This window comes from Fukomys damarensis, unplaced genomic scaffold, assembly GCF_012274545.1.
Source record: "Fukomys damarensis isolate Sample0158 unplaced genomic scaffold, DMR_v1.0_HiC HiC_scaffold_31, whole genome shotgun sequence".
In the NCBI taxonomy this organism is placed as follows: domain Eukaryota; kingdom Metazoa; phylum Chordata; class Mammalia; order Rodentia; family Bathyergidae; genus Fukomys; species Fukomys damarensis.
The window spans coordinates 20966594-20980958 of record NW_022900943.1 but is presented as its reverse complement, the minus strand read 5'-3'; the positions used below and the strand labels follow the sequence as shown (position 1 = coordinate 20980958).

Genomic DNA, 14365 nt, shown 5'->3' with positions numbered 1-14365 from the left:
TGTTCCCCAAATCTGCTCTAACTCCAGGAGAATGATAGAAACAAGCTACTGAGTAAAAGCAGGAGTGCAAATCTCACCTCTTCATTGTAATCACAGTTAACCACAGCGTACTGTGAACAGAGGAAAAAAGAAAAATGAAAAAGCACTTCACATTTAGTGTCTTACTTCCTATCAATCTTAGAGGCGCCTTCAAATCTGAAACAGCTGACTCCGTAGAAACCATGTAAAACCTAGCTGTTGACTCATGAAATTCAAGAATTAAATCACAGACAAAAAGTTGAAAGTTGGAAGAGCATTTATTGGAAATAGGAAGAAAAACAGCTCCTGACTGGGAGGGGTCCCAAACAGGTCGCCAGAATGATGTTCCATCCTGAGCCTTTCATGGGAATTTGCTCAGCTGTCCAGCAGCTACCTGCTTCATGGATTTTAAAATGAACCATTAGAAATGGGGCTGTCTAAACCAGTTACTCAGTATCTTGAGTTTAAAGGAAAACAATTTTAAAGGAAACCTGGTTATTTGGTATGTTTAAGTTTTTTGTTTTTTGTTTGTTTTTTTGTTTTTTCCAAACTTGGCACTGAGTGCAAGGAGCAGTTCAAACAGGAAACAGAAAATCTGGTTTTCGCTGAGGATTTAGCTAAGTGGTTCTGCTGCCTGCCTCACAAGTGCAAGGACCTGAGTTCTATACCTGGTACCAAAAGAAAAAAAGAGAGAGAGAGAGAGAGAGAGAGAGAGAGAGAGGAGAAGGGAATGCAAAAAGAATTAAAATGTGTTCTGTGTACCAGCTCCCTATGGTGAATATAATCATTATTTTTTTTAAAAAGTCTCTTTTCTATAAAATGGAATACTATTCAGCCATAAAGAATGAGAAATTAGAGTTATTCATAGGAAAATGGATATATATTCAGGATATACTGCTAAGTGAAATAAATAAGTCACACATGTGTAAATACCAAATAGTTTCTCTGGTGTGAAAAGCTATAATAGTACATAAGATCCTAATGGGATAACTGACCATGTGAAATAGGAAGAAAAGGACTAAAGGTGTAGGGGAAAGTGGGAAGGGTAGGGGAAAGGTAATAAGGGAAAAGAAAAACATATGAGAAGTTGAAAAAATGGAAATAAAGTGTTTGTAAATGGGGAAGGGAGGAGGGGTGAGGGGAAGGCAGGGACAAGGGGGAAAAATGAAAACCAAGACCTGTCATGTAAAGGTACAAGATCCCAATAATGAACATAACTGTATTGTATACCTAGATTGTACCAATAAACTCAATAAAAAGAATGAAAAGAAAATCAGGTTGTTATCAAGATACATTACTTCCACAAATCTAAAACAGATTTCATAAGTATTATGATAAGCATTCATTATCCCTAGACTACCCTATATAACCACGAAATGTAATTACAGGATGGTAATTATTCAAATACATATGGTCATACAGGTAGCTAAAAGGCAAATGGCAATGTAAAGATAAGAAAATTGAAATATAATAAAGATAATTAAGGTAGCTCCTAAATTCTCCACAGCTCAGGGGCAGAAAACAATGCTGAAATAAATACCTGGCCTTTACAGCTAAATCAGCAATCATTTTATCTATACTCTGTTCTCTCTTATTCCTGAAAGATTTGCTTGTGGAATTATACAACTAATTCCTAACTCAGGCTACTATTGCCTACTGCTCTAGACTCTTCTGATCTCATTCTTGGCTTATGAAAGTAGACTCTGGAATAATTCATAGACTCTAGCGTCTCTACATCAAAGAATATTTCGTACTCTAAAATCAGTATTTCTAAAGCATCCATGTGATTCAGAATATAGTTCAAGCCTCTTACTTGGGGGGATCAAAATTCACCACAAACCAACTTCATATTCATTGTCAGGCCTTGTCTATGACTTGATTCAACAGGAGCGCTCAGTGTGGGGCAGTTTCTTTACTCTGTTGTAGAAAATCACAAGATCGGTCCTTCTCTTTGCACATTGTTTTTCATTTTTATGACCAACCCTCTCTCATTCTATCCTTCAAAACGTGTTCATTCAGCCCACCTTCTTCTCTCCCATGAGTCTCACTATACAATGTACTAACTAAAGCGCTTCTTTAGCTCTTGGTATAGTGTAGCCTTACTGGCTGCTCTCCATATAATTACCTGCTCCTCTTAGATCAGCCGTGGTGAACATACGGCATGCATGGTACTTGTTTTTCTTTGAAGACAAAAGATGTTAGTGTATGAGTTTTTTATATATAAACTAAACCCTCAGTATTCAGATAATTGAGTGTTGGCACTTGAGACAAATGAGCGGTTTGGGGTTAGTGTTCAGGCCCCCATCTCTACAAGGCCACCACCAGTCATAGACTGCACACTCCTGGAGGCAGGGCCGAGACTAACTCACCTCACATTTCCCCCTGTATCTTCCAAAGTGCATCTCTCATACTTGCTCATTATTTGACAAAAACTTTCCTGACAAAACAGAGTGTGACCATTCAGTATTATGGTAATGTAAGCATAAGTTCAAACACACTTGGGTTCACAATGTTCTCCTCTATTAGAGGTTAGGAGTGTGCGATGCAGAGCTGGGGCTGGTGATTTGGGAATATCTGCAGATCAGCGCCTCGGTGGTATGAAGGATAATAAATGAACTGAGTTTTACTTAAGTAAATTTCATTTACACTAATATTAACTGACTTTAATCTGAAGAAGAAATTTTACATACAGTTTAGATCCACAATTCTGATACTAAAACAAGATGGTATATACATGTTGCAATGATGTATTCACCAAGAAATCAGATGAAGGAAATAAAACAAAGCTATAATATATTGAGCTCATATTATTCAGAATTTCAAACAGAAATTTATCACAAATCTAAGGATAAAAAGACTCAAGTAAAAACTGGAAAGTCTCACTATGAGGCTAACAAAACAAAATCAACTCTATATGTTCTCTTTTTATTCTGTTTAGTAAAATTAAATTGTAAAAGGGTAGAATTCTAAGTATATTTATTACAGAATGATACTTACATATTCAGAGTTAGAGAGATAAAGACATATGGCTTTGAGGGCAAGCGGGAGGCAGTATTGGCAAGTTTTGAAAAGTTGAATTAAAAATCTAACAGGTATGACAACGTGTGTGGTTTTTCATTGGAAATTTTATGGGCTCATATGTGGATATTTAACTTTAACACAAAGCAGAATTAATAAACAATCATTTGAAATAGTAGCACATTGTTTTAGAAAAAAAGAGTAGATACAATTGGAGAAACGAGGGAAATCTTCATGAGGAGATAATTTATTAAAGCAGAATTGCAAGGAGAAGAAGAATGTAGCAAAACTCCCACCTGAGGAACCTAATGAATAAAGGTGTGGAGTAAAGAAGGGCATGGCACTGGAGACGGTAGAGTGAGGCCAAAGTGATGGGTAGCAGAAGGGAACAGCAGGACCACAGGTTGGAAAAGGGCTTTGGAGCCAAATCCAAAACCACCTCACCAGCCGTGCTAAGGATCTTGAAGAACAGAATCAACAAAGTGTTCGGACGAGGCATGCAGAGAAAAGTGAACTTGGTTAGGCGAGGAAGATTCTAGTAATGGGGTAAAAATTAAATTTTAATGAGGTAGATATGGGACAGGGAGAGGTTTAAAAATTAGGAAGGAAAAACGAGGTGTGAAAACTGACTAGCAATTATATGGTGGGGGGAGAAAGAGAGAGAGATCAGGGGCTTGAATAGAAGGGTAAAGTAGCCAAAACTCACTGACCTGAGTTTCAGACACACTGACTGAAGTGTTTCCCACTTCCCACTAGAAAGACTAGCAGGCCGGGGACTTAGCTCAGTGGTTCTGCCGACTACCTTGCAAGTGCAAGGACCTGAGTTTGATCCCCCGTACCAAGAATGATTTTTTTAAAAAAAGGAAGAGAAAGACTAAGTGAGAAGGGCTAAGGGTGCATAAAAGTAAGTGCATTTTAAGACTAATGATGGGATTCTACAAAGTGTTTCTGATAGCTTGTGCACTGCTTCACTCTGATAGGAGCTGCCCCAGTCAGGACTTGAAATTTATCTTCCTTCAAGTTGAAAAAAGATGACATTTTTTCTTCGTGAAGGATAATATGATAATTTTGATAGATATCACTGGGAAATGTTTAATTTTCACTGACTTGTTATCAGCATAATGACTAACGTAAACCTTGGGTAATGGTGTTTTGATACATTCAGGATTGAGCTATTGATACCTATCTTTAAGTATCAAGTAAGGATGGATATCAGAACTAAGATATATTTATACAAGTCCAGCACATAAGGCAACCTTCTTTCAGAAATATATTTATCAGGGCCAGGGATTTGGTTCAGTGGTTCTGCTGCCTGCCTTGCAAGCGCAAGAGCCTGAGTTCAATCCCTGGCACCAAATAGAGATAGATAGATAGATAGATAGATAGATAGATAGATAGAATAGATAGATAGAATATATATATATTTATCAAATATCTGTGATTCAAAATTAAATGAACTAGTTCATGTTGTCAGTAAGCTGTACTACAGATTACCTAATAGTTATCTATGATTGCTTCATATATTAATAATGAAATGAATAAATTAGAAATAAAGAGATGAAAAGAAAGAAAAAAAATCCTAGCATGTCAGAAACAAACTATAGCCTTATCCAACGTAAAAGGGTATTCTTTAATTTAGTTTTGTCAGTTATTTTTATCAATTGAAAGAAAAATGAAAATTAAATTGGTTTATCAATGAAATACAAATTCAGAGGTGCAAAGTTGAAACTGAGACATTAGGAATTACACTGATGGTTTTTACTACTTCTGTTCTCATGTAGTGCACATAGAATAATATTCTAATTTTCTGCATGCACGCTCTTTGTATTACTAAGGAATTTAGTACCTGATCCCTGAAAACAAGTAAATTAGCAGATGCTCTTATGAAAATAGCATTTTTAAAATGTTTCCTACAGTCTGTATTTTCAAGCATTGAAAAACTGTATACCTTCAAGAAACTTTTAAAATATCACTTCATTTTAGTGTACAAACAAACATGCACGTGTATATGTTTGTGTGTTTCTATGTAAAATGTCAGCTACAACCAAGACATTTTTAGTTGGGAAAATTTTTTAGGCCTTGTGTGGTGTTTCAGTTTAAATTCATAAAAATTTCCAAAGGTATGCTTGAAAGCTTTTAATGTACTTTATCTGTATCCCTGCAGATCTTCATAAACAATGAATGGCATAATTCAGTGAGTGGCAAGAAATTTCCGGTCATTAATCCTGCAACGGAAGAGATAATTTGTGAGGTAGAAGAAGGAGATAAAGTGAGTTATTGAATTCTAGCTCTGTTTTATGTCAGGTTCCTCTGATTCTCACCATTCTGAGCTCCCAAACCCCACTGAAAATTCAATAAATGCCTTGAACGCATGGATCTTGGTGCAGACTTAGCTCATGAAGGGCCCTTGGTCATCAGGTAATGATGATGGCTGCTATGGTCGAGGTATTGTAGTTATTTCTTTTCATGTAGTTTTCCAATGGAATAATGTGTAATAGATTTATTATACAAACAGAGTTTATAGAAAAGTTCTAATCACATTTGAAAGAGGAAAGAAAACCTTTATTTGTATAAAACCATTATTTTTTTTAACTCGCTATATGAATTTTTAAATTTATATATGATTTTTAGACAATTTATTTTAGGCAATATACTGCCAAGAGATTTTATTAAAAATCATTGTTAATATTAATGAATACATTTAAAATAACAAGTTGAATGACTAGTTAATATATATAGTTACATTCCAGCCGAAGTACTGAGACAATTCTTATTTCTTTTTGTTTTTTTTTGGTATGGGGGATCAAACTTGGGTCCTTGCACTTGCGAGGCAGGGAGCAGAACCACTGATCTAAATCCCGGGCCCAATTCTTCTTATTTCTAAATGCTGTATTAATTTAATACTTAAAGAAACCTTAAGAGGAAGATATTATTTTAGCTGTATTTATAAATAATGATAAAATAGCAGATCAGAAAGGTTGAATACTTTACTTAATATTATATAGGTGGGCAGGGGATGTAACTCAGCGGCACTCCAGTTGCCTGGCAAGTGCAAGGTCCTGAGTTCCACTCTGGTACATGAAAGAAAAGAGGAACTTATTGCTAATAAAATCTTTCCAAGTGTCAGGCGCATGAAGCCCCAGTTATTATGGGCTTCTTCCAAGCCTTCTCGAATCTTCCCAGATAAGGCTGTTTGTTTTGTTTTTTCTATGTGGTTGTGGAACATTGTATTTGACTATAACCCTGGCATTGCAAGGCCATAAGTCCAGGATCTTATAATTTACTTAGTCACAGCAGACCTAGTGTTCTGGAACTGACCCTAAATAATGAGCCAAAAGCTTTGGGGATTTAATGTGAATAGAAAGGAACTAGCAATGACTTGCAGTGGTAACACAAAGAAGGGATGAAGGGCCGAAACAAATGCAGTTCACAGAAGTTCAGATATGGGTGGGAACTGTTTCCGCATCAGTGGTTCTGTGAGGCTGTAGTGACTAATCCTGAAAACTGCTTCTACTGCATGACTTAACAAATAGTTGGGGATAAAAGCAAATGTACATCAAAGTCAGTGTTTATGACAAGAGTAAAAGATCTGATAACTATTTTCTTCATCTGTGAATAAATACGCAAATGTACGATGTGGGAGTGGCTGAAGCGTTCACTCTCTCCTTACCAGTGCTTAGGAGGAATTTGAGAGCCTATCTTTCAAATTGTCTACATACTCAGCAAGTGGGTCTTTACTTAAAAAATTTTAAATGTTGTATGCACGCTTGTTACTACTGCTACCACATCTGAGTTAATGTACCAAATTGTTTTTAGGCTAATTAAAAAATTATATCTCTAATAAAGCTAATCTTTGAATAAAAATGGTAGCTCTGAAATAAAAAAAAAAAGAAGCAAGCAAACAATCAACAATGAAAACAACAACATTTTAAGCCTAATGGCTTTTAATATAATAAAAGCTTTGTTGCACAATGGAATCACTTAAAAGTTCATTTATGATATAAATATCATGTAAGTTATATATGGATAAAATGATAGATTTAAAAGATAGCTGACCAAATTAGGAAACATTTATTAACTGCCATTTAGGCCTAGAATAAATAGAAATTAACTTTAATACAGATAGCAGTAAGTATTCCTTGCAAAGGAGACATTATCTGAATAACTCGGCAGAGCTATAAGAACTAGATTTGAGTCAGATCTGAGATCATATTTGGGCTCTACACTGCTGGATTTCATGTTCATGGGGTCTGCTCGCCTGGGAAACAAGGGCCATGCAATTCACTATGGTAACTTGGGGCCATAAAGATCGTGTCCCAGTGCCTTGAGCTGAGCAGGCTCTTAACAAATAGCTATCATCAAGCTGGATTAGTCCGGTGAGGAGTTAATGATGTTGGAATAATACTTGAGGCCTAAACATGTGTAGGATTTTGAAAACAAAGGACTGCGCTAGTAGAACATTCCTGGCCAGGGGAATCGCAGGGATGATAAGGAGCTGGGTGAAAAAGGGTAGTAAAAAAACACGAACACAAATATTGGACAGGAGAGATGAGCCCAAGAATATTGGACTTTGACGACCAAGCCTAGGAGTTTGGCCTTGGGACTGTAGAGAAAAAGGAACGGCTATAAGCTCTGAAAGAGAAAGTGATAAGACAAAATTATATGAAAAAGATTAACCTGGTAGCAATAGGCAACACAGGAGGAGCAGGCTGTCAGCAATGTAAAACAGCAAAACCCTGCGAGAGGAGCGATATGACCGGAACTATATTACAATGGATAAGAATTGCTGAGAGTTACAGTATTTTAATGTCACTTTGAATTCTAGGATTATAATATGAATTATAAGTATCCAGAAATATTTAATGTAATGTCTCTCATGTACAAAATGTATATCAGGGGTTACCTTACTTCATCTTCAACACGACCTTGTGAAGTCACTTACCTTGAATTTACAGATAAGAAAGCAGGACTTTAAAGACTGTGTCACAGCGTTTCACGTTAGAAGAGAGTAGACCCTCTGAGTCCACAATTCCTCCTCTGCAGATTCCACCAGCCCTGGTGATGTTGCTGACATGAACTATGAAATTCAGTCTACCCAAGAGGTGTCTAGACTGAATGTGAGCAAATATATTTTCTTATCATCATTCTTGAAACAATATAACATAACTGCTATTTGCATAACATTTCTCTGATAGTAGGTATTATGAGCAATATAGAGATGATTTAAAGAATGTGTGAAAATGTATGTAGGTTATTATGAAAACTCCATGTCAATTTAAATAAGAGACTTTATCAGTGTGGATTTAAGTTATCTGTAAGGTGGTCTATGGAATCAAATCCTCTTAGCTACTGTGGGATAATGGTTACTTGTGAAATATACGACAGTGGGGTGATGATTTGACTGTATGTGCCTCCCATTTGATTAAATATTTCAAAACATCAGTCCCTTCAATGTAGAATTATTCTATCAGCAGCAGACTGATGAGGAGAATGCTATATGTGGATTGTGTGTACCAGCTCTTCTGGACAGATGGTTGGATGGATTGATTAGGAGATGGTTGGATGCCTCAAAAATTATCTAACCAATAAGGAGGAATTTAAATACAAATCTCGGTTATCTTGTTCCAAACCTATAAATTCCCTACCATTGCTCTACTTACACTCCTATAAAATTAAACATCAGATGTGAGAGAAAGATGACATAATTCACCAGACACAGCACAAGAATATCTTTATTTCTAGCAGCATTCTCTAAGGAACTGTTTTTCACGTGCAGAGTACTTTGTCTCGCAGCCAGTTCCTCCGTATCCCTTTGGGGGGCCAGGACCCCTCTGAGAGCCCATGTCTGGCTAAGACCAGCGGCAGAACACCAAGCAGAAGGACTGAAATGAAAGCTGTGTCACACAGGTCTGTTTAAACGCAGAGCTGCGTGTGTCTGATGAGCTGTGGTGTTCACAGATCATGCTGGCGACTCAGGTCCTTATGGTTTGCTTCTCTGTCACTTTCCCTAAGCAGTGTTTAGTGAATTTAATTGGAAAATGGTAGAACTTAATGTCCAATTATAAACAATATGATTAATTCAATGCTCAAAATATACAGTCATTTGTCAGGTATGGCAAGTAATAGAGCCATATATATTTATTATATATTCATCATTCTCCTAAGTTTTATAGTTTTTTATAGTGAGATACACTAGTGTGATGAATTACTGTGAAGAATATTTGCTTGTAGTTTACATTACTTATTTAGACCAGATTATACCTCCAAAAAATCTCTTGTTCCAAATAACCTTAGTTTGGTTATAAATAGAGATGATCCACAATTTACAAAGGTCAACCCCCAATTTTTAACTTTAGTAAGATGCAAGTGCAATACACATTCAGTAGAAACCATACTTGGAATTTTAAATTTTGATTCCCCACCAGGCCAGCACTACTAAGCAGAACAATATCCTCCTTCAGTGCTGAGCGCCAACAGCAAACCACAGCTCCCAGCCAGCTACACGGCATTAACAAACTAAGTGAGACATCCAACGTTTTACTATAAGATAATCTTTAAGCATTCTGAGCACATCTAAGGCAGGTGAGGCTAAACCATGACTTTCATTACATCAGGAATATGAAATATATTTTTTAATTACACTATTTGCAACTTATCATGTGTTTATGGGGATGCAACCCAATCAAACATCAAGGACCACCTGTATTTAAAACTATTTTTATTTATCTGCACTTTAATTTTTAGACTTGTAAGTTGGAAGCTTCTTAATTGAATGCAGGCTAAAGTGGGGACATATTAATTTGAGGTCCAGAACTCTCCAAGAGGGAGGCTTCCTCATTAAATAAGATTCAGCTTAATTGTGAGCAACTTAAAAAAAAAGTGTCACTTCCTCCTGCTCACTCTAATTCTGAAACAGAATTACAGCTTCTGAAAACGTTGCAAACTACTGGCCTGTAGTGTGGTCCTAATTTGTGAAGTTCCACACAGTAGTCAGTCCTGTGCCAAAAACTAGGAAGGTGAGAGGAATGTTGGAATTTAATGCACTTGCAATTTATTTGTGGGAAAACAAACATATGAAGTAGTAATGTAAGGATGGTGATATTGATTGCAGGTATATTTGTGGGAAATTAGAAAGGGTCGGTACAAGGAAACGTAAGGGAATGAAATAACCAAGGATGATTAGGAAAAAACTAGAGTAGTAGATTTGGTTTAGAAAAACGCAACAGAGAACATCACGAGGGAAGGCAACTTGAGTGCAGGGATTGAGTCAAATTATGAAAGGAATAGAAAGTATGGTAAAGAGCAAGGTAGCCATTGTTAGCGCACCTCCATTCAAACTCAGTTCATTTAGTTCCTGACCTTGAGCAAATCTTACTCTCTTATCCTCTGTTAAATGGAAAACATCTTAATTCCATGAAATGGTTGAGAATTAAATGAGTTAACATATGTAAAGTTATTAGAACATTACCCAAAATATGGTAAATGCTCAGATATTAGTAAACTACTGAAATGTTGTTAACATTTGTAATCTAGGAAATCAAGCCCATGTCACGTGTGAGGAGCTCACCCATCTAAAGAATATCAGCAGGTGTCAGTCCTACCTACTGTAGTTGAATATGTAGAATGTGCTAGACTTGGAGCTAATGGAGACACAGTGTGTGTTCATGAGTAACCACAGTCTGTTCTAAAGGATTATTCCCATTGGATTTGCTCTGCGCATGTGTTGAGCGTATTGAATTGAATTCCCTCCGACTTACAGGCAGATGTTGAGAAAGCAGTGAAGGCCGCAAGACAGGCCTTTCAGATCGGCTCTCCATGGCGTACTCTGGATGCTTCAGAGAGGGGTCGCCTCCTGTACAAGCTGGCTGACTTAACTGAAAGAGATCGACTGCTGCTGGCAGTGAGTATAAGGAACCCGGATGCACAGATCCAAGGCATTCGCTGTTTGAATTGGCAACTTGATTGGTTTTAGTGAGCGCTACAAGCACACGCTATGAAAAACAGAAAAAACTTCATCTCCAGCTAACAGATGGGACTGTTACCCCTGGGGGTTGTTCTCTCATAGTCACCTGCTTGCTAGTTCTGGGTGATGTTAACTTCTGCTCCCGTAACTGATTGTACAGGATAGGAATTGGCAATTTCTCAGTTAAGCCAAATTAAAGAAATTTCTTTCCTTTACTCTAGAGTTTAAACAAGCTAACATGGTAGCACACAGAGCCTTCAACAGAGTAACATGTGTGAATCTTCTAGAATATTGTACTAGGTCTCTCAAAGTTACCTGTCCCTGAACTCCTACTAGAATTCTTTGTTGAACGACTTTGTTGAAGGTATTCAAAATAACATAAATTTTATTTCTTCTCAGTTCCATAATTGAAAATACTGCTAAAGAAAATTCTTAGATGAAAGGCTCAGATGTTTTGCTTGTGTAAATAGATTGGCTATATTCATCTGAAATCCAAAAATTAAAATGACTTTTTGGATACAGAATCTATGTAATCTTTGTAGTGATCCTCCTGCTTCGGCCCCTAGAGTGCCAAAAGTGATTATTGAAATATCCTTAAAAATCACTACCACTAAATTGTCTCCATGGTAAAATCTTATTACAGTTCTGATCTGATCATGGAGACTCCACAATTCTCTCACCAGTGGGATGTTTCAAATTGTGATCAAGTCTTCAAGTGTTAGTTAGCAGAGAGCACTCAAATAGGACAGAAAGAGCCCTCAGGTTAAGCAGGTGGAATCTCTTACCCATTTTACCTAGATCATGCAATGTGACCATATATATACATGCTATTTTAACTATTTTAGAATCTTTTTTTAAAGATAAAATTAGTCAAGATTATTTAAAATTTATTATGTGTCTTAAAATTTTCTAGTGCATACTCAGCATCTTCATCATATATATTTTCATCTAAAATTCTTCTGAAATTTTAAATTTAGAGAACAATCTGTTTTTCAGACAATGGAGGCAATAAATGCTGGACAATTATTTTCTACTGCGTATATGACGGATGTAGAAATCTCTATAAGAGTATTACGCTACTTTGCAGGCTGGGCTGACAAGATCCAGGGCCGCACCATACCTGTAGGTAAGGAGCAGTGGGAGACCTCCGGGACAGAGTCAGGTGTGTGGCAATTACTACAGAGCTGAATAATTTCTAACTTTCCCTCCTGAAGAGGCCAGCCAAACAAAGCAAAATTATTTTCCCCTGAAGTTAAGCCAACACAATTCTGAACTTGGGAATTCTGTGAAGATTCAACAAATGATTTTTAACATTGTTTCAGCATAATCAGGCAGAATATAATACCATGAATATTTTAGAAACTGTTAAAGTAGAAACATTCTTAGGCTATAATTACTGATTGGAGGCAGCTATCTAAGGGCCAAACTCAACAAAGCTTCCCTCTGACATTAATTATTTTGGGCTTCATTTCCATTGTGACATTTATACCTTTTCCATAATGTAATCAAAGCCTCTTTGCATGCTCCGCTATGAGACAACTGTGGTTATTTGGAACCGTTCAAACTCAGTACAGTTAGACCAGAATCACTGAACTAATTCATATCATTTGTTTCAAATAGCTTCAAAACAACCTGAGGCTGTGCTTATAGCCTGAGATACAAATTTGTATATACAAGTGTGCATGTGTGTGTTATTTCTGTGATATATTAACATAAAAAATAGAAATATAAAAATATTTTATATGAAGAAGCATCAATAGGGGAAATAGTAAGGGTGAAATTTAACTTATAAAAATGTGTTAACTTTACCAATTAGAACTGTCCGTAACATGCATCTGTACTCTAATTGGAGCATCCGGTAAGTTACAAGTGGTAGAAAGTAAAAAGAGGGGAATGAGACCACAGATTCCAAGAAATGTTGGTATTTTAGTCGCCATATTTGCCTTCAGACCAGATGGAAAAAGCCATTTAAAGTACATATGGTCTTCAGAAAGCCAAGCCTTGCTGTGACAGCCAGGGGCCTCCCGTGGGGACTGAAATACAAGCAACAATGATACTCTCAGGATGACCACATCACACTCGGAAACATGTCAATCAGTCAGCTCTGGACAGAAAAGAATTGTCCTTTACATTGGCCATTTCTTAGCTGGATGTGCAGAGCTTGCTTTTGGTTTAGTAAACAAAGGAAAACAACACTTCAGAGCAAGTCAACAGTAAGACTCATTCCTTCTAGAAAGACAGTTTTAATTTTAGTATTTTAAAAATTATATTACTTTTTAAAAGGATTAAATTATTGGTAAAACTTTGAGCTGCCAAAAATACATTTGAATATGATTCTTATTTTAGCTAGATATGATCCTACCTCCTTTCCCTTTGTTGTCCTATACAACCTTGAGAATAACAATATTATGGAAAACATCTCTCCCTAATGACAAAGAGCGGAATTATCCTTCAGTTCCTTTCTAATTTTGCATATTTTCCTTTATTTGATTCAGTTTTATGGCACTATCATTCCAAATTCCTATTTCAGTGCTCCCATTTCTTTTCTGTAAGTTACGATATGCATTCTTTTCTATGTCTAATTGCTGTTTTAGTCTTCCTCTCTCATCAGTTTCAAACCTCTATCCTGCAAATGTCAAGTACCTCAGTTCTCTATAGGGCTGGGTGTGTGCTTTCTTTTCCAGATGGAGACTTCTTCACTTATACAAGACGTGAACCTATTGGTGTATGTGGCCAAATCATTCCTGTAAGTTGCTCTCCTGTACGATTAAGAAAGAAAACCTAACTCTAATTTGGCAACAAAATTTCTCCACAACAAATGGATGCTTGCTTACTGGTTAAATGTGATGTGAATTTCAACAAGTAGGACTTTCAAAACTAGTCTTCCTGTGACCGAATTTCTGGGATATAATTGAAGGAATACTGAAATCTAGCTATACACTGACATTATCTCTTGAGTGTGTTTCGATATCCCTGCAACAAAACCCTAACCTTTTCCTCTAAGAGTTGTTTTCAAAAAACGTGCCTTATGCATTATTGTTAGGAGCCCCGCTTTGAGAGACGTGACAGAGAGGACTGGGCTTCTCTGCTGTGGGACAGCCCTTCCAGGGAATGTGCTGGGCAGACTACTCCACCACTCTGTCTCCTCTGACACTTCTCATCGGAGGCTCAGTAGCGATAAAAGCGTTCAATTCCTGGCAGACATTTTTATTTTTGGTTGGTACGTGCTGGCAGACCACAGTGATTACATTCCTTCTGGAAAGTGGGTACATATACATAGTGTGATTGACTCTTTTTATCCCCTCCTCTCCCTTCCCCACAGCCTCCGTCTCTTGGTCTCCTTCCCTTTGGCAAAGATCTATTTAT

At 36.9% G+C, this 14365-nt stretch overlaps 1 protein-coding gene across 1 annotated transcript in view; it reads left to right on the top strand.

The window, feature by feature from the left end:
- The window catches only part of LOC104854754 (retinal dehydrogenase 1-like), a 76270-nt gene that overhangs the window by 5736 nt on the left and 56169 nt on the right, over positions 1-14365 (top strand). The window contains exons 3-6 of the mRNA XM_033757702.1: positions 5201-5305; positions 10796-10936; positions 11996-12125; positions 13684-13745. Of these exons, the coding sequence (XP_033613593.1) occupies positions 5201-5305; positions 10796-10936; positions 11996-12125; positions 13684-13745 (438 nt within the window). The remainder of the gene's footprint in view (positions 1-5200; positions 5306-10795; positions 10937-11995; positions 12126-13683; positions 13746-14365) is intronic.